The sequence below is a fragment of the Heterodontus francisci genome, chromosome 36 (assembly GCF_036365525.1).
Source record: "Heterodontus francisci isolate sHetFra1 chromosome 36, sHetFra1.hap1, whole genome shotgun sequence".
NCBI classification, from domain to species: Eukaryota; Metazoa; Chordata; class Chondrichthyes; order Heterodontiformes; family Heterodontidae; genus Heterodontus; species Heterodontus francisci.
In genome coordinates, this window is record NC_090406.1 from 44,705,088 (window position 1) to 44,725,803 (window position 20,716).

The window sequence follows — 20,716 nt, forward strand, 5'->3', positions numbered from 1 at the left end:
ATTGTATGATTATCTCCTGTGAAGCACCTTTACATCTGTTGCTACAATAAGGGCACTATATAAATGCAAGTTGTCTTTGGAAGAAGTTTGTGAACCTAAGGGGGGAAAAAAAACCATAAGGAGGAGAAAACTGTGTCCTCAGAAAATCTTGATCTAGCTCTTAACATTAATAATGGAATCATCAACAGTAATGATGACATAACTTTAGATTGTAAAATGGCACAGGAGGAACCATCTTCAGTGGATTGAATGGCCTTTTATCATCCTTGACCTTTCATTGAATTGTTGATTTTCTTTCTTAGTATTTCTTTTCCCATGGGGAAACTCGTCCTCTCTTGTCTGTATCTTCTCCACCCTGAATGGCCAACTGAGCTTGGGAACAAGCTGTCTGGTGAATCACAGGCACAAATTCACATTGTAAAGTTACGGTGCAGTTTGTTGGGGTGTCTGCACTGTGCCTCATCACATTGCCCATTTCATGACCTATGAGATTTTATTTCCACGTGTATTTCACCACAAAGTTATGATATTTAAAATATATTTGAAAAAAAGAGATATTTCTGTGTCTCCAGACCATTAAAAATATTAATTTCGGAAACCTTTAGCTTCTGGGACTTGGGTTCAATTTGAACCCAAACAGGGTGAAATTCTATTGTCATGGTAGCTGGCAAGGATCCTACGAGAGTTGTACTTTCAGTGGGCTCAATGAATGGCATAAAGCTAGCCATGGTTCAGGATTAATTGGCAGTAAACTGGCAATCTCATCGAAGTATGCTCGATGGGAGAAATGGAAATCCCACAGTGGTGCAGTAGGGAGCAGTCATGGATCCAGTGGTTGGGATCGAGACTTTTGTATCAGGCCAACTTGTGTCTGGGCCTGGGGCATACCAGATACCAGTGGCTGGTGGCTAAAGTGGAAAAACATTCATTTGTCCAGCACATAAAACATTGTAATTATCTGCTCTCCTGTGTTATCAGATCAGTACAACATTGTATTTACAGGATGTGCTGCATTGCTGTGAAACCAGTGGCATCATCCAAATAAATATCCTGTTTCCATGGTAGGGGATAGTTTCTCCTTAGGGATAGATTACTATTTATTGCACAAGTGAATAACAGGGAGATTAAAAAATACATGCTAAATGACATAAAGAAGGTATCACGTTTAGCCCCGTGCCTGGCAGAGCACTTTCTATGGAGCTGCACAAGGTGTAAATGACCTGAGATGTCCCAGTAGCTGGTTGGTGTGGAGCTGTAGCATACAGATCAGGAAGTGGTTTCAGTTTCGATCTTTAGCCTTTGCTGAGTAAACTGAGCTCAGAATTGGCTGTGACTCTCCCCGGGATGAAGCGGCCATTCATACTGTTTGCCAGCAGCTTCGAAAGACATATCTAGCTGGTGCTCACCCTGTAAAAGACAGCAGGTCTCCTCCTCTGGATTCGCAATGTTTTAACACATGTGCAGAACTGGGGGGGGGGGGGTGCGGGTGGGGGGAGTCCTTAAATTTCATCTTGCTAAAACGCTCATTCATGTCTTTGTTACCTCCAGACTCAACTATTTAATTCACTCTTGTAAACTTGAACTCATCCAAAACTCTGCTTCCTGTATCCAAACTCACACCTAGTCCCGTTCACCTATCACCCATCACCCCTGCGCCCACTGACCTACACTGTTCTGGCAATGCCTCGATTTAAAAGTTCACATGATTGTTTTCAAATCCCTCCATGGTCTTACCCCTCCCGATCTCTGTAACCTCTTCCAACCCTCAACCTTCTGAGATACCTGCGCTGCTCCAATTCTGGCCTCTTGTGCATCCCTGATTTTAATTGTTCCGCTATTGGCGGCTGTGCCTTCAGCTATCTATGCCCTAAGCTCTGGAATTTCCTCCCTAAACCTCTTTGCCTCTCTATCACTGTCTCCTCCTTTAATATGATCCTTAAAACATATCACTTTGACCAAGCATTTGCCTGCTCTGGCTCAGAGTTAATCTTTATCCGATTACACTCCTGTGAAGCTCCTTGGTAAAGACTTTAAATCACTCTATTATCGGTGACCATTAGTCTTCGAAGACTTCAGGTGTACCAGACCACATCAATGCATTTATAACCAAGTATTTATGAAGGGCAGTCACAGTTGCTGTGAGAATTTCTAGCACGTCTTGGAATAGTGGTCGTGGGATCTTTGACATTCACCTGAGCAGGAAGACGGGACCTCTGTTTAGCATCTCATCTGAAAGAACCTCCAGCAAGACGGCACCTCCAACAATGCAGCCTTCCCTCAGTACTGGCCTGACATCCATGGTGGGGCTTGAACCCACAGTTTCTGACCCAGCGGCAAGAGGCTGATAAAATGAAATAAGTTGCATTTGACTTATTGTTGGTGGGGGGAATGGGGTGGTGTTGATATATGTTAGTGTTGTACTGAGGTACTAATATTTAATATTCATATTGCAGCTTCCTATTGTGGCTTCATCGATTGTTACACTTTACTTCCTGGAGCTAACGGATCTTTTCAGACCAGCCAAAGTGGGCTTTCAGTGCTATGACCGTGCGCTGAGCATGCCCTATGTGGAACCCAGTGAGGAACTCATCCCATTACTGATGCTCCTCAGTTTGGCCTTTGCTGGTCCAGCAGCCTCTGTAAGTAGCTTAGACTATACTCAACAAGCACTGCTTGATCTGGCATAGGAGCAGGAGTAGGTCATTCAGCTTCTTAAGTCTGTTCCACCATACAATTAGATCATGGCTGATTTGTACCTCAACTCCATTTACCCACCTTGGTTCATAGGAACATAGGAACAGGAGTAGGCCATTCAGCCCATCGAGCCTGCTCCACCATTCAATACGATCATGGCTGATCATCCACTTCAATGCCTTTTTTCCAAACTATCCCCATATCCCTTTATATCATTGGTATTTAGAAATCTGTCAATATCTGCTTTAAACCTACTCAATGACTGAGCTTCCACAGCCCTCCTGGGGTAGAGGATTCCAAAGATTCACAACTGTCTGAGTAAAGAAATTCCTCCTCATCTCTGTCCTAAGTGGCTTCCCCCTTATTTTGAAATTGTGTCCCCTGGTTCTTGACTCCCCAACCAGGGGAAACATTTTACTTGCATCTACCCTGTCTATCCCTTTAAGTATTTTGTAGGTTTCAATTAGATCACCTCTTATTCTTCGAAACTCTAGAGAATACAGGCCCAGTTTCCCCAATGTCTCTTCATAGGACAGTCCCACCATCCCGGGAACAAGTCTGGTGAACATTCGTTGCACTCCCTCTATGGCAATAATATCCTTCCTAAGGTAAGGGGACCAAAACTGCACACAGCACTCCAGCTGTGGTCTAACCAAGGTTCTATATGATTGAAGCAAGACTTCACTACTCCTGTACTCAAATCCTCTTGCGGTAAAGGCTAACATACCATTAGCCTTCCTAATTGCTTGCTGCACCTGCATGTTAGCTTTCAGTGACTTATTGACGAGGACACCCAGGTCCTTTTGGCATAATACCATTACTCAACAAAAATCTAGTAATCTCAGTTTTGAACTTTTCAATTAACCTACAGGCTAACAGCTTTTTGAGGGGAGAGAGTTCTAGATTTCCACTACTCTTTGTATGAGGAAATGCTTCCTGACATCACTCCTGAATGTCCTTGCTCTGATTTAACATTATGCCCCCTTGTTCTGGACTCATCCACCAGAGCAAATAGCTTCTCTCCATCCAGCCTAAAAAATCATTTGATCATCTTAAGTTCCACAATTAGTGGTGACATGGAACTCCTGCTAACTCTAATATCTCCTCTCTCTCTCACGTTGGGAAACAAGATTCTTTCAATCAACTGATCTGAAGATTACAGTAAGTTGTACCTGTTATAATCTTCAGATTAGTTGACAGCATCTTTCACCGCTTGGTGAAGAAGATTGCTCCCGTTACCAACTTGCTTTTGACACCTACGTAGGTAAGTGTTGTGGGCCTCTGGAGCAATGTATAGGGGTAAATCTCTGCTGGGCTTTTCACCATTTCACGCCATATCCAAGGCAGAGACCCAGGAGAAATGGCAGAAGTGGCCGTTTATACCATTTCTCTGGTTTCACTGTTTTTCATCTGAAATTACAGCAGAAGATTGGGAGAACTCCCCACGTTTAAGTTATTTAAAGTTTAAATCAATGTGCCTACAATCTGCATATGTCTCAAGTTGCCAATATTTGCTGATCTGATTTAAGACTCATCCACCAGCACAGTCAAACCTTCTCGAATCATTAGGCCCATGAACCTCTAACATGACAAGTTATCTCCCCTAACTCTGTATTAACTTTTACTTGGTGCCCAGTCTCAACCCTCTCCCCTCCCTAGTGTGGGGTTCTCTGGGGCATTTTGTTATGTTAAAGGTACAGTATAAATCCATGTGGTTGGTATTGTTCACGAGGTACCAGAATAAAGGCCACATTTAACTATATTATGTGTTGCAGCCATTTTTTCATCAGACCTTTCCTGTGTGTGGTTTTCCACTTCAGATTATGATTGGAGAAGGGATTGTCTATTGCTGCCAATCAAAACTGAAGAATAAAGAAGGTTCTGAGGGCAGCATTAATGCGGGAGGCTGCAACTTCAACTCCTTCCTTAGGCGGACTGTAAGGTTTGTTGGTAGGTTCACTAATATTATGCACACTGCTCCTGAAGTTATTGGATAGGAACATAGGAATTATTACACAATGAAAGACCAAGGTGCATCTCGTTCACCTTCTACCATTCTGGTAATCACATGATACAACGATAATGGGAGTTGTTGACTAATCATTGCAATCAATTGCTTTCAATTACTTTATGGCTAATGTCAAACCCTCAGTAAGGTTTTCAGAATGGACATGAGGACATCCCTGCTCTTATTCTGCACTACCACTTTGTGAGGAAAAAATAAGGCAAATTAAGCATCGGCCAGTTGCTAGCTCAAGCAAATTTAGGATTTAACAGAGAATGATATGTAGGAGGCCTGAAACTGGACTTTTGACTGGAGACTACTGGTCATAAGACATAGTGCGTAACAGGCTCAAGGGGCTAAGTGGTCTACTATTGTTCCTATGCTGACATCTTCCTATGACAAACTCCGACATAAGGCAAGGAACCCCATCCCCCAGTGGTGGAGAGCTTTGGGAATCACATTCCCATAATTGCAAGTTAGCAAGGTATCCTCATCTTTAGATTCTGAGATACTTGATCCAGTATTGTGGTGGAACAGATCGCACCAGGAACTAGCAGTGAATGGTTAGTGGGGAGGGGAGGTGAATGGGAGTGTTGGAGAGATAGGCTTCAAGGAGGTTTTGAATGTGAGGGGGGGTGGGGCAAAGTGGAAGCATTTTATCCAGAGAATTCCATAGTTTTGGGTTGTAATGGCTGATGGCTCTGCTGGCAATAATGTAGTGGCTGCATTAAGGGGTCCATCAAAAGGCTTATTTGCCTCAAATGTTCAGTTAAAGTGTATTGAGAGGCACTTTATTCTTCAGTAGCACAGGTTGCATGTCCACAGAGATACATTATCCTATTTTACTGTATAGAGCCTACTCGGAGTTCCCATGTTCCCAGCAGAAAGCCATGCTCACAGGGAGCACAGGTAGGAAGTCAGGGTTATCCCTATCGCCAACCAATACTGGGCATGGTTTCCCTGCTGTGAACATGGGATTGTGCCATTGATCTCTGCACTCCAAGCTTAGTTAACTGGAGAGTGCTCAGTGTAGACAGAGGTTATGTTCAAACATAGGAGCAATGACAGACAGGAAAAGACCCTCTGGTTCATCCAGCCTGTCACATACAATATGGCTTATGTGTCACAATATATAGGCCTACCGTCTGCTGAGATTGTCAGGAAGCCAGAAGTGCTCGTGGCAGGACGTCATTAGCGATTTTCTTGGAGATGGACAATTAAGAAGCCGCCTCCAGGATCCCCGTCCCGTTAAGGACGGAGGGCAGACCTGAGAACCGGGCCCAATATGAGGCCCTGCACTGAAGTCCGGCTAGAAGCTCCACCAGAAGAGATGGGCACTGCCAATGTAGTTTGGAGAACGTGAGGGCAACTCAAAATCGAGGCACCCTCCGAAGAATTATAAAATTGTAAAAATAAAAGTGTGACCACAGCTGTCAGGCCATCAGTGTGGAGGAGGAACCCTCCCCACACCCCCCCATGGGATGTCCTGCGGCCACAGCTGTAGCTCTATGGCTCGGGGAGAGGGGTGGATTTAAAGGAAGCCTCGCTGGTCCCCCGGCCTACCGGCAGGAGGCCATCTCCAGACAATAAGCATGCTTTAGCCACAGTGGGGAGATCGTCCGGTGCCTGGAAAATCCCGGCATCACCAATTTGACTCTGAGGGGACTTTAATTGAGCATAATTGGCTACCCATTGCTGTTGGGTAGATATCCGGTGCTGGTCAAATCCCGTCTTCGGCAAGATCAATCAGGGAGCTGTCCCGATGCAAGATTCTCTAACTTTGTACCTGGTCCCACCTCCAAAGCCATCCAGGAAAATTCAGCCCATAGACTCCGTATCCTGCTCAAAAGCCAATTCGGGAAAGAAAATCTTATAAATTCCTCAAATTCCTTAACCCTGAATTCATCTAAACTAATCCAGGAGAGCACTCTGGCCCTGATAATTCTATCCAGCACCTTAGTCTTATACAAGGTGATCTCCACCTCAACCAGAAACAGGTCCAGCTCTGGCCTGAAGGAATTCAGCAAATCAGTGTTCAACACACACATCGCACAGGTCCACTGTTCTCTAGAATAAGAACCAGCTCCTGATATCGAATGTAGATCTGGCATTGAAATTGTGACCTCCTAGTCCTCCCTAAGCTATTTAACTGGAACAAGCAGTCTACACAAACACAATCTATTCCCTTCACCATCTTATAGACCTCATCACATCACCTCAAGACTATGCCCTTTTAGCCTATTTTAATAAGTAAGATGCTTTAAACTGGGAATTCGTGTATTGACCCTCCTCTGCACCCTTTCCAAAGCTGCAACATCATCCAACAGGATCAGGAATGCAATAGTGGATTGGGATAGTTATTGGCCACTGTTTATTTGCACACATTAGAATGACTCCCCTCTGACTGCCCTACAACACTCTAGTACAACACCACTACGTGTCTAATTGAAGCTGCACTTATATCAGACACTAATCAGATTAGTCACAGATCTACACTGTACACCAAATAACTCTACCAGGCTTTCTAACAAATAATTCCTTCAGGGTTAATCTAAAGCGGTTCTTCATCACCCGCGCACTCAGCTGGAATTCTCTTCCTTACCAACCCTGTTTGATTAGCTACAAAGCAGAAAACGGTGGAAACACTCAGCAGGGATCAGTCACAATCGAACATGGCTCCATCCTTCAGTTGACTAAATTAATCATGCCCATTTTAAATGGCTCGCTATATCAGTTATGAAGGGAGCCTGCATTCTACTGGATTAGACGGATGCAACAGAGGGCTGAATTTTTGCCCACACGGAGATGGGCGGGCGCGAAAATTAATGCCACCGCCATCGTGCTGGTTTGCTGTCGCTGATCTGACGGTTGGCGATTTTGCTCAGGAGGGTGGAAGGTGGCTTCCGGCAACCCGCCCGATTCAGATTATTGGCCAATTGAGCTTGTTGACGAACTTGTTGTCAGCTTGTCGAGAGCTATGGTTCACATGATGGATTAGGAACAGACTAAAGAGTGATGAGTCAAAGAAACATAGCTGTTGGCAGGGAAAAAAACAGAAGCGCAAGGAGAGACCCAACTGTGTAACAGCCCCGGCAACCAATTTTATCTGCAGCACCTGTGGAAGAGTCTGTCACTCTAGAATTGGCCTTTATAGCCACTCCAGGCACTGCTTTACAAACCACGGACCACCTCTAGGTGCTTACCCATTGTCTCTCGAGACAAGGAGGCCAAAGAAGAAGAAAAGTCCAAGTGGAAGGAGGCAACAACACAGCAGGGTGCCAGTCATGGTCATGCCATGCAATTAGGTGGGCTCATAAATGGGTGCATGGCTAAAAGGGGCACTCATCCATTGGCACACAGGTGCCTTCAGGTGAACAGAGTTAGCGGAGCAAGTGGTCTATGCACACCCAGGCAGTGAAGGATGTTGTTACCCTCCAGGGATTGTGGGCCCATCACAAGGGGGTCCATGAAGCATTGAGTGTAGCTGACCACAAGCAAGACAACAGTTAGACATGGGATTAAGGTACTTGTAGATAGGGTCGAATAATGATGAGCAACATCCTCAGGAGCAGATGCCGAGCCCTGAAAATGAGGAGGGAAGAGGAGAGGAACGAGGGGCAGGAAGGCAACAAAGTCCATACACTCAGCATCAAGTGTACCGCTGAAGAAGATGCTACCTGGACAGGTCAGAGAATCAGTGCCGCAGGAGACTGCGCCTATCTAGGCAGATGGCATCTGAGATTTGTGCCCTCATTGAGGAAGACCTCAGACCTCACAGTACTGGTCGCCATCCCCTATCAGTAGCCATTAAAGTCACTGTGCCTTGAACTTCTTCGCCTCTAGTTCATTCCAAAGATCAGCAGCGGGCCTCTGTGGTGTCTCTCAAGCAGAAACACACTATTACATTTTGCAGTTCATTGATGCCCCTTTTGCAAAAGCAGGGCAGTACATACAATTTCAAACAGATGGGGCCTCACAGGCACAAAGGGCAGTGGGATTCACCTCCATTGCTGGAGTTGCCCCAGGTGCAGGGCATCATCGATTACACTCATGTGGCCATCAAGGCATCGAGTGAGCAACCAGTGAGATTTATCAACTGGAAGTTTTCCACTCCCTCAGCGTTCAGCGAGTATGCGACTACAACAAGTGCTTTATGCACGTATGCACTCACTATCCTGGCAGCTGCCATGGCACCTTCATCCTCTGGCAGTCCAGGGTGCCACTGAAACTCCATGGATGGGTTCTGGGGGAGAAGGGATATCCTTTGAAGAGATGGTTACTCATACCTTTACGTGACCCCGAGGCAGATGCACAAGACTCTGCAACCGCAGCCATCTGCTCACAAGGATAGCCATTGAGCCGGCCATCAGGCTTCTGAAGATGCAGTTCTGGTGCCTGGACCAGTCAGGTGGTGTCCTGCAGTACACTCCTCAAGTGTCTTGTGCAAAGTGTTGGTCTGCTGTGTTCTCCATAGCATGGCCTTCCAGAGAGGTGTAGATCTTGAAGAGGGTAAAGCTCCAGATCGGCACAGTTCATCGGAGGATGAAGATGCAGCACAGAATGGTGCCCATGCTGTGCAGGGAGGTGGTCGGGGCCAGCTCAGGAGTCAAAACTCTCATCAGGGTGGCCAGAATGCCAGGGCACATCTGGTTCAGGCACGTTTCACCTGAGCACTATTCATCCAGCAGGACTGCATGTTCTAGCACTCACTTTGCTCTGCCTGTGAGAACACATCTATTAAACACACAACCTTGAGTAGATCCAGTCTTACTGCCAATGCATGGTTCAATCTGTCCAGCAGAATCAATGTCCCCACTCAAAGACCGTGGCTTCCCATCACTACTTCTTCCCTCTTTTGCAGTTACGCCATTAAAGAATGGAAGCTCACACGTCTGGGATCATGACTCAACATTTTTAGTGTTAATAATTTACAAAGTGCAGAATCACAAGTGAAATAAACCCCAGTAACCCACTCAGTGTTCTGACCGACGCGATGGTCTCCCCTCTTGGCCAATTCTACGCAGTGCTCCCCTTGTGGTCTTGGATGAGGTGGAGCCTGCTCACATGTGTCTGTTTGAGGCTGAGATGCACATGGTGGTCATCCTCATCATGGAGGTGCCAGTAGGGGCACCTCCAGAGGCTGCTGCACCGGCATCAATGCAGGGGTAGCCTCTGTTGGACAGCCCTGCTGCATGGATGGTCTCACAGTCCGAGGTGCCAAGGAGGCCGATTATGATGATGGCATGCCATGTGGTGTGGCACCCTCATCCTCATCAGTGACTGCCTCAGCCCTTGTATGGCGCTCTGGATCGCTGGAGGGGGCCAACAGCTGGGGGGCAACTGGCATCCACCCCATCTGCGCTACTGAGCATTCTGTGCATGTCAGTGCGCTGTTCCTGCATCCACTCACACAGTGCTGCTGCATATGGCTCTCCATGAGGTTGGCCACTCGCTCGACAGACAAGTTCATGTGTTCAAAACTCTGAGCCATGGTGCTGCACATGAGCTGAATGGACTCCTCCATTCTCAGCCCATTGCTCCTTATTGCCTCAGGGAACTCTGACATGTGGGTACACATCTCACACTACTGGTCAAAGTAGAGCCGTCTTGTGACTCCCAAGGCTGTGCATCTGTGCCCAGAAGGTTATGGCTGTGTCTGTCCTCCATCCTCCAAGGGGACACGCCAACTCTGCCTCTCTCACCTCCTCCTGTTCACCAGTACTGTGCTCTTCACCCAGTGCCACCCTTTCTAACTCTGCGTGAGGACCCACTGATGAGTGTATCTGCGCTGGTGGAGAGTGCATTTGAATGATCTGACAGTGCTGGGTCTGCTGGTTCTGTTTCTTGAGAGGCTCCCAGTGATGCTGCTGCTGCATGAGTATCCTCCCCCTCCACAACTGACCCTGTGGGGGACATCAGAAGGAGATCCATGAGAACTCGCCTCTGACAGCAGCTACTTCTACAGAGCTGAGGCTTCCCATTACAGCTGAGGTGTTGGCATGTCGGACTTGCACACCATCCCTTCATCTACAAATTTCAGCATCTTTTCACCCTCTTCTCCAGGTATTCCCATCTCTCCATTGGTCACTTGGTTGTGTGAGGCCAGCTTGGAGTTTTCTGTTTTCGTCTCCTCCATGGCTCTGAGGATGGCGAGTTGGAGCACTCCTCCTCCTCCTCCTGTGTGTACCCTCTCCCTAGCATTCTATGCCCTTTTCACCTGCAAGGACAAAAGAGACAGAGATAAGGCAATGCTGGCCTCTCTCAGCAATGCCAGAGGCTTATCTAAATATGAAGCTGCATGTTTCAGTGCTGCCAGGTCCTCAAAAGCTCTAGGGCTCTGGGCTTTGCTGACAGGTCATTAATTACCCTGGGCACACATTTCTACCATGTTCAGGAGCACCATGCGCCCTCAGGCTGCTCAGCTGGTGTGTCTGCCGGTGGCTGCAGACCTGGAGGCCTGGCATCTGGGTATTGTGTTGCACTCAGATCGACAGAATGAAGGTGGTCATTAAAGCTCATGCAATACTGTACCCAGGTTCTCCAGGCAACACTTCGGCTACTGACATTTACTGCCACCTCCAGCCAGGCCTGGCTTAGTTTGGCTGTGGCCTTGTCCTGCCACCCTCTGGGAACAAAACCTCTCGCCTCTGTTGTGTGATTGCCTTTAAGAGTAATGTACCTTTAAGATCTTAGTATGCTAATGAGCCAAGTACTGGTGTGTAATCATGTGACTAATAATAATCACTGTCGGCTGTGGCTGAGGAACAGCACTCTCACCTCTGAGGCAGAGAGCTCTGCATTCAAGTCTCATTTCAAAGACTTGAATACATAATCTAAGGCTGACACTGAGAGTGTGTGACAATGTTGGAGGTGTTGTTGGATGAATGCCTCCCTAGAAAAGGATCTAAAAGATCCCATGGCACTATTTGAAGAAAAGAAAGGGAATTCTTCTGGTGTCTCGGTCAAAATGTACCCTTCAAACAATACCACCTAAAGCAAATTATCTGGTCATTAACTCATTGCTCTCTTGCCTGAAATCGCACTAACTGAGGTACCCCTCAGATGCTTAACTACCCATATATCAAAGTATTGGTCACCGACTTCAACTGTCCAGATGTTAACCAATATCGGGGTATATCCATAATACTCGGCAGGATTTTCAAGTCGGGGTCAGGAACCCGACATTGGAACCATTTCCACATCCTAACCCCCACTGGGGAGGAAGTAGACACAGCCCATGATTTTCCCTGAGGTGGGCTTCTAATTGGCTGGAAGGTGGGTTTTGTGGCCAATTATTTGCGGTGGGCAAGGGATGGAAGCAGGATGTGTAAAGTGCGGGCACCATTTAAAGGCATGATGGCAGCCATTACCGTGGCAGACATTCTGCATTGCAATGGAAGCACGAGGTGAACAGCAGGAGAGGCAGAGGCCTGGCACCTGGGGCAGGGCTGACCCACAATTTTCTGATGCAGACCTTGAGGTTCTGTTGGAGGCAGTAAGAGAGAGGCTGTAATAAGAAGCTTTTTATGTCGCCTGATGCAACATAAATGAGATACATGGAGTTCTTGCTGTGTGCAAATTGGATAGTGTCCTTCCCTACATTACAACAGGGACTCCATTTGAAAAGTATTTCATTGGTTGTAAAGCTTTTTGTGACATCATGAAGGGCACTGTGTAAATGGCACATTTTTTCTTTCAACCCTGATTTCCATTAGTTGACCAGAACCTGTCTCTTTTTTTATTCATTCATGCGATGTGGACATCGCTGGTTAGGCCAGCATTTATTGCCCATCCCTATCTGTCCTTGAGAAGGTGGTGATGAGCTGCCTTCTTGAACCACTGCAGTCTATGTGGAGTAGGTACACCCACAGTGCTGTTAGGAAGGGAGTTCCATGATTTTGACCCAGTGACAGTGAAGGAACAGTGATATAGTTCTTAGTCAGGATGGTGTGCGGCTTGGTGGGGAACTTGCAAGTGGCGGTGTTCCCATGCATTTGCTGCCCTTGTACTTCTAGGTGGTAGATGTCGCGGGTTTGGAAGGTGCTGTCTGAGGAGCCTTGGTGCGTTGCTGCCACTGTGCATCGGTAGTGGAGGGAGTAAATGTTTGTAGATGGGGTGAAAATCAAGTGGGCTGCTTTGTTCTGGATGGTGTCGAGCTTCTTGTGTGTCTTTGGAGCTGCACCCATCCAGGCAAGTGAAGAGTATTCCATCACACTCCTGTCTTGTGCCTTGTAGATGGTGGACAGGCTTTGGGGAGTCAGGAGGTGAGTTACTCACAGCAGGATTCCTAGCTCTTACCTGCTTTTGTAGCCATGGTATTTACATGGCTGCTCCTGTTCAGTTTCTGGTCAATGGTAGCCCCCAGGATGTTGATAGTGGGTGATTCAGCGATCATAATGCCATTGAATATCAAGGGGAGATGGTTAGATTCTATCTTGTTGGAGATGATCATTGCCTGGCACTTGTGTGGCGCAAATGTTACTTGCCACTTATCAGTCCAAGCCTGGATATTATCTTGCTGCATTTCTACATGGACTGCTTCAGTATCTGAGGAGTCGCGTATGATGCTGGAATTTGTGCAATCATCAGCGAACATCCCCACTTCTGACCTGAAGATTGACGGAAAGTCATTGATGAAGCAGCTGAAGATGGTTGAGCCTAGGACACTACACTGAGGAACTCCTGCAGTGATGTCCTGGAGCTCAGATGATTGACCTCCAACAACCACAGTCATCTTCCTTTGCGCCAGGTATGACTCCAGCCAGCAGAGAGTTTTCCCCCTGATTCCCATTGACTTCAGTTTTGCTATGGCTCCTTGATGCTATGTTCGGTCAAATGCTGCCTTGATGTCAAGGGCAGTCACTCTCACCTCATCTTTTGAGTTCAGCTCTTTTGTCCATGTTTGGAGAAAGGCTGTAATGAGGTCAGGAGCTGAGTGGCCCTGGCGGAACCCAAACTGAGTGTCAGTGAGCAGGTTATTGCTAAGCAAGTGCTGCTTGATAGCACTGTCAATGACACCTTCCAGCAGTTTACTGATGATTTAGAGTAGACTGATAGGGCGGTAATTGGCCAGGTTGGATTTGTCCTGCTTTTTGTGTACAGGACATACCTGGGTAATTGCCAGGTAGATGCCAATGTTGTAGCTGTACTGGAACAGCTTGGCTAGGGCTGCAGCAAGTTTTAGAGGACAGGTCTATAGTACTATTGCCGGAATGTTGTTAGGGCCCATGGCCTTTGCAGTATCCAGTGTTTTCAGTTGTTTCTTGATACCAGGCGGAGTGAATTGAATTGGCTGAAGTCAGGCATCTGTGATGTTGGGGATTTTAGGAGGAGGCCGAGATGGATCATCAACTCGGCACTTCTGGCTGAAGATTGTTGCAAATGCTGCAGCCTTATCTTTTGCACTGATGTGCTGGGCTCCCCCATCATTGAGGATGGGGATATTTGTGGAGCCACCTCCCCCAGTTAGTTGTTTCATTGTCCACCACCATTCACGACTGGATGTGGCAGGACTGCAGCGCTTAGAACTGATCTGTTGGTTATGGGATAGCTTAGCCCTGTCCATTGCATGCTGCTTATGCAGTTCAGATTGAGGGACACTGGTACCTCCACAGTGAATGCGTTGAGTTTTCATAAGGCAGGTCTGGAGGAAGAACACCCTTCAGTCCATTTGAACCCAACCCTTTGGTTTCCCATTGTATCAATAGACTGTTTCTCAAGCGGATCGGTGTCCTAGCCTCAACCTCTCTTCCAGGTACCCTGTTGTATCATGTGATCAACATTTCCAAGCAGTTGAGATCTGGTTGTATGGTAGCCGGATACCCTTGCAAGTGGATAGTGCACACAGGCCAGTTGTGTGCTGGTATAGCTAGACCCCTGCTGGTGTGCATGTTTAAAGCTCTGCTATTGGTACTTATTAAACTCTTTAGATAAATGGTTGGTTTGTTATTCCCTGAGGGAAAAAAGTTTAAAAGAAAGCAGGAATTGCATTTGTTTAGCGATGCCATAGGACATCCTACAGCATTTTATATCTAATGAAGTACTTTTGAAGTGTAGTCATTGTTGGAACATAGGAAAGCAGGCAGCAATTTGGTCACAGCAAGCTCCCACAAAACAGCAATGAGATAAATGATCAGATAATCTGTTTTAGTGTTGTTGGTTGAGGGTTAAATATTGGTCAGGACACCCCGGGGAGAACTCCCCTACTCTTCCTCTAATCGGGCCATGGGATCGTTTATGTCTACCTGAGTGGCTTAACATCTCATCCAAAAGAGAGCAGTGCAACATTCCCTTAGTAATCCACGGCAGTGTCAGCCTACAATTAGTGCTCAATCTCTGCAGCTGGACTTAAACCCATAACGTTTTGACTCAGAGGGGAGAGTGTTACCATTGAGTCACACGTGACATGGAACATGAGCTGTCTTAACCTCATGATGGTAGAATATTAAACTTGGGCCTCTGAAGAGCCTGTTATAATTTGAGAACAGAATGGATTAAAGCTTTGAAATTTCCAACAGCTTCTTTCATTTGGAGAGGTTTTCGGCAGTCAGTTCTGACTTAATGTGGCTTTGACTCCCGTCGCTGACATAAAAGGTCATTTCTTGCCTTTTGATTTTGCATGGTAATGAATTTGAATGCTAACATCTGCTTTCTTGCCCTGCGCTTCAAAGAAAGTTTTTTTTCTTTGTTGAACTCATTGCCATCTGGGCTGCTTTCTCCACAGAGATCTTGCTGCTTAGTCGGGGAGTAGCTTCAACGAATAATTCTCCCTGTAGGAAACCGATAAAGAGAGACGAATCGGCCAAAAATTTGTAGAAACAGATAGCAAGCGCATTGTTTTGGTTCCTGCTTATTACTGGAACTCGGTCTCTCTTTAGTGCTGAGAGTTTAGAGCAACATCAACATTCTCTGGAGGTTGCCAAAGCCTAAGGGGAAATAAATTCTGGCAGGTTTAATTTAGATCTTAGTGCAATGAGCCCGTAGTGCAAAATTCAGCATTAATTAGCTGCTAATTTGGTGGATTATAGCGAGATTGAATGTGCCAATTGAAAATGTCACATCAGTGTGATCAGAGGGATTGGTCTGGGATTGGAGCATAGACAAAATGGTAAAATAACATGGTCGAGGCATTCAGCAGCAAATAGATACTTCTTCATGGCAACTGATGGTTCAAATTGGTTCCAACTTCTTTGTTTTAATTTTGGTGGATTTTTATGCAGGCATCACAAGATGGCGGTAGATTTTTGGCATGCTGCTGAGGGTACGACTGACATTGTGGAACGATCACCAGAAACCAGAAACAATAGCATAGGTGCATTTAAAGGGAAGCTAAATAAGTACACGAGGGAGAAAGGAATAGAATGATATGCCAATAGCAATAGATGAAATACGGTGAGAGGATAAACACCTGTAGGGACCTGTTGGGCCGGATGGCCTGGTTCTGTGCTGTAAATTCTATAACTATCTGAGTAATGTCAGTTATGTTTGAGATTGATATCGTGCAGTGACTTGCTTTCTTTCTGGTGAAGGGGTTTCACAGCTTCTTCTTTTTAGGAACTTTCCCCTGGAGTTACCTCCCTCAAGATATTAGATTTGAGATGAGTTGGAAGGAGTCGGTCAATGAGCCAATTGGTCTTTTTCATCCCATTCGCTTTGAACCTCTAGATTGTTATGAAAGTACTTACATTTTTAAAAATTCTGTGAGGACTCGTGTTTTAAAATTGTGGCAATGGATTCCTTTGGAAGACTGAAGTGATTCCATAGATGCTGGACTTAGTTTTTTTTTAATAAAAAAGGTCACTGGAAGGACTTTGGGACTTGGTTTAGAAACACACTTACTGGAAGTCACATGTCTTTAACTAAGTAAACAACAAGAGTCTTTGTGACTAGTGGAGTTGTTTACAGAGAAGTGACATGTCAAGAGTTGGTTTCATTTTGGATTGTTTTGAATCAGCTGGGATTGTAGCCTGCTGAGAGAAACACCCAGCTCATCCTTTCTCCACCTCTCTGAGCGACCCTGAGAATCCAGTGTGTAATAGCTGAAACCCCTGATGCCACATTTCTCCTGGAAAGCCAGCCAGACTAATCCTCGATGTAACCCGATGAGAACTGCTCCAAAAAGATCCCAGTGACAGCCGTCAACGCGTATCTGGGACACCAGAAAAGGGACAAGTGATATCATTCCATATCTTATCCTTTTCCTTCAAGAATTAACAAGTATTTGGTCAAATTTCTTTTGTCTTTTTTTGTAAAGCGATCTCTGCAGAGAAAACCTCTTTATTTTTTCTTTAACTGGTGTGTGTGTGTGTGTGTTGGGCTAAGTTAGAAGGGAACTTTTATATTTCAATCTGTGTTAATGCTTTGCATCTTTACTAAATATGTCTTGTTTTATAATAAATTGATAATTTTGTTGTTTATTAAAGAAATCTGAAATAAAAATAGAGTATATAACTGGCTGTGTAGGTAACTGGGTAAACATTTAAACATATGTTGTGACCTGTGGAGAACTGGAACTTGAGAAAGATAGTGCATTCCTCCCACCTTGGTTGTAACAAGATCCACTTGGAGAATGACAGTGTTATGGGCTAGCACTTCTTTCATTCCACCTTCTTTCCTTCTTATCTGATGGTGTTGACTCTCACTGGGTGTGATTCTGTATGTAGCGGACTCTCCCTGCTATCTATCTCACCCAAGTGACCATAATGCACCTGTGGGAATTGGCAATGAGTATCAATGGACTACTGGAAAGTCTAAGAGCTGACCCTGTTCGTCCTCACCTATCATATGCGTGTATATGTTTCCATGTATGTTATCACTGTATAGGAATCAGCAGCAGGATTTCCCCCTCCATCATCCAGGGAAATGCCTCAATCTCTGTCCCTGGCTGAGGTAAGCTAACTCAGCACAGTTCAGAGAATTCAGCTGGTGATTTTCTTGGGTCAACGTGCTCAATGTTGGAGACTTTCAGGTGGATTTTCCTTCAATAACGATGGAAAAGGCCGTAAAATTGGGGAGCGAGGCCTACCATTCTGTCCTGAATTTCCCACCCCCACCTGGATCACTGATAGTCACGCCCTCCCCACCTCGACCCACTTCCCTCTTGTCCAGCCCTGTTCCTGCTGCTCCTTGGATTGCCAGGTGAAGTCTGGATGAAGTCCCCAGGCTAGCAGTGGAAATAGCGCTCCTGATGGAGTGGGAGGGCCTTGATGTGGCCTTATTTCAACTTCCAGCATTTACCTGCTAAAGACCTTGATCTTGACTGAGGTCTTCAGTGGGAGATTAGTTGATGCTTTCAGGGCTTTTCTGTCCCTTTTTAATATGATGTCATGCCAGTCATTTAGCCACAGAGTCAGTCCTTGGTGGGAGGTGGGGGGAATAACTGGTGAGCTCCTGCTTGCTGGTGGAAATTCCATTGACCAACACAAGACCAGGATCATGGCAGGGTCAGGGATCACTGATGTTCACTTAGTTTTTGCAGAATGGCGTGTGGTCAAACATAGTATCTCAGATCTTTTTTCCATTTCGGTCTTGCAGGTGTACATGTATTTGGACTCTGTGCTACGGCCCTTGTGACCGACATCATACAGCTGGCAACTGGCTACCATGCTCCCTTCTTCCTAACAGTGTGCAAGCCGAACTATACCCTCCATGGCATCTCATGCGACAACAACCCGTACATCACAAAGGATATCTGCTCTGGCTTGGACCATCATGCCATCATCTCCGCAAGGTAACCGATTTATACTCACTCTCTAGTTTTCGGCAACGTTGTTGCTCATTCCTGATTGCCCAATGAAAATAGTGGTGGACCTTCTTCTGTTTGATATGACTGAGTGGCTTACTAGGCCAATACCTCACTTTGGAGGTTGTTGAGTATCAACCATGTTGGTGTGAGACAGGTGTCACATATAGGCAGGGTAGAGGAAAGGACTGCAGGTTTCCTTCCCTAATTATGACATTTCTGATAACTTCACAAAATCATAGGTTGGTGCAACACAGAAGGAGGCAATTGAGTCTACATCGGCTCTTTTTAAAGAGCAATTCCGTTAGTACCCCTCCCCAACCCTTTCCCCATATCCCAGCAATGGTCGCTTTTACTCTAAGGAGCTAGATTTTTTGGTCCTGCCTGGGGCGGAAATGGAGGCGGGTGAGCACTGAAAATAGCAGCGCCAGCCAATGTGCTGGTTCTCTTCAAGGGGTAATCCTTGTTCTCCGGAATCCATCCTTGCAGTTTGGGGGCTGGAGTGAAGAGCTGCGGCAGCCTGGACTTTCGGAGATGAAAGGGTCATGGCAGCTGCCAGGAAAGCAAGCACACGCATGCAGGAAGCGCTTGTTGTGGTCACAGACCAGTTGAATGCTGAGGGAGTGGAAGCCCTTCCTGTTGATGAATCTCACTGGCTGATCACTTGTTGCCTTGATGGCCACGTGGGTGCAAAGGATGATGCCCCTGCACCTGGGCAAATCCAGCCATGGGAGGCAAAATCTACTGACCTTTGCGCCTGCGAGGCCCCATCTGTCCAGAAATGAATGCACTGTCCAGCTCTCACAAAAAGGGCTTCCGTTACTGTGAGATGCAGTGGTGTGCAGCCGATTGTGTAATGCCACCAAAATCTACAGCTGATCCTTGGAAGGACCAGGAGGCAGAAAAGGTCAAGGCCACAATGACGTTGATGGCTATTGGTAGAACATGATGAGCAGTGCTGTGAGGTGTGATGTCTTTCACAATGAGGGCAAAAATCTCTGTGACCATCTGCCTGCAGAGTCACAGTGTCCTGTGGCACTGGTTCTCAGTCATTCAAGGCAGCTCCTTCTTCACCGGTAGATCCTCTGCCGTTCTTGGTTTTGGTTCTTGTTATGATCATAGCAAGTAAGTAATCAATCAGACAGGTTTTCTTGAGTTAACAAAGAAAGAGGATAACTTTATTGTACTTAACCCGAACGAATAAAAATAATAAACAACGCGCCAACTTTCACTCTCACATACACACTCGAGGTTTACACACACACAAATAGGTTACAGAGTGTGGGAAGGTAGATTGGTTGAGATAGAGTCCTTAAAAGAAAGGTATACAGTCTGTGGAGTTTTGTGATTCAACTGGCTTCTGCTGAATTCGGTGGTCCTGAGACTTTTAGTTTGAAGAGGTAGATGACTGGTTCAGTGAGTCTCTTTGGAGATAGTGGGGCTTCTGATTGTAGCCGGAGTTTGGAAAGATGGTCAGTCAGCAAGCAGGATTTGAAAACTTTCAAACTGGAATGGGGAGAGAGAGAGAAAGAGAGAGAGAGAAAGGGTTTGCTCATGTCAGAGTCCAGTTGCTTCTCCTCTGCTGCAAAGAAAACATCAGCTTAAAACCACAGAATCAAGGAGTTTTGTTGCAGTCTGAAAATGCTAACTACACTTGGTAGCAGTGCCCTGGCATTTACAGACTACAACAAAACTCCTTGATTCTTTGACAATGAAAAGCAAATTCTATTTAGAGTTGTGGTTTCTTACCAAATGCAAATGCAATGACCTAATTTTGGGTGCAATTCACCAGTTACAACTTTGCAGAGGCTGCTCTTGTCCCCAAAGGTGTCTCAGGGACCCATAGTAGAGGCTAACACTGCATCTCCCTCTGCCAACCTTGATTTACTCCTACCCACTCAAACTGGGACTGCGGTTAGCTACTCCTTCTACACTCCACTCCCATGCGCTGCATATCAATGCCCGCAGGGGTGCATGGAGGTCCGGGGCATAGGGTCATGGCCCATTTTCCTCCTAAGACTGCCTGGTGAAAGATAAGCCTTGGATCGCTGTGGGAATGGCCCCAAATATTGTGTAGGAGGAGTTTGCCTAGTTCAGGTCTTGGCTTGCTTTGATTACTTACCAGCCAAGGCCTTTGATGGATGACTTGTTCAGAGCCGTATAACCTCAGTCTTGCTGGAGACCACTGGTGGAGTCCTGCTTACTCTTCAGGACCCTGTTGGAAGCTTACTTTGATTACATTATGACCCCCAACCTAGGTTAGGGTCAGAATGGTG

General features: G+C 46.1%; 1 protein-coding gene across 2 annotated transcripts in view; it reads left to right on the forward strand.

The window, feature by feature from the left end:
• Positions 1-20,716, forward strand: part of plppr3a (phospholipid phosphatase related 3a) — a 128,478-nt gene that overhangs the window by 74,777 nt on the left and 32,985 nt on the right. For both annotated transcript variants that reach the window (XM_068016614.1, XM_068016615.1), the window contains 3 exons: positions 2,454-2,639; positions 4,515-4,644; positions 18,233-18,428. In XM_068016614.1, coding sequence (XP_067872715.1) covers positions 2,454-2,639; positions 4,515-4,644; positions 18,233-18,428 — 512 coding nt within the window. The remainder of the gene's footprint in view (positions 1-2,453; positions 2,640-4,514; positions 4,645-18,232; positions 18,429-20,716) is intronic.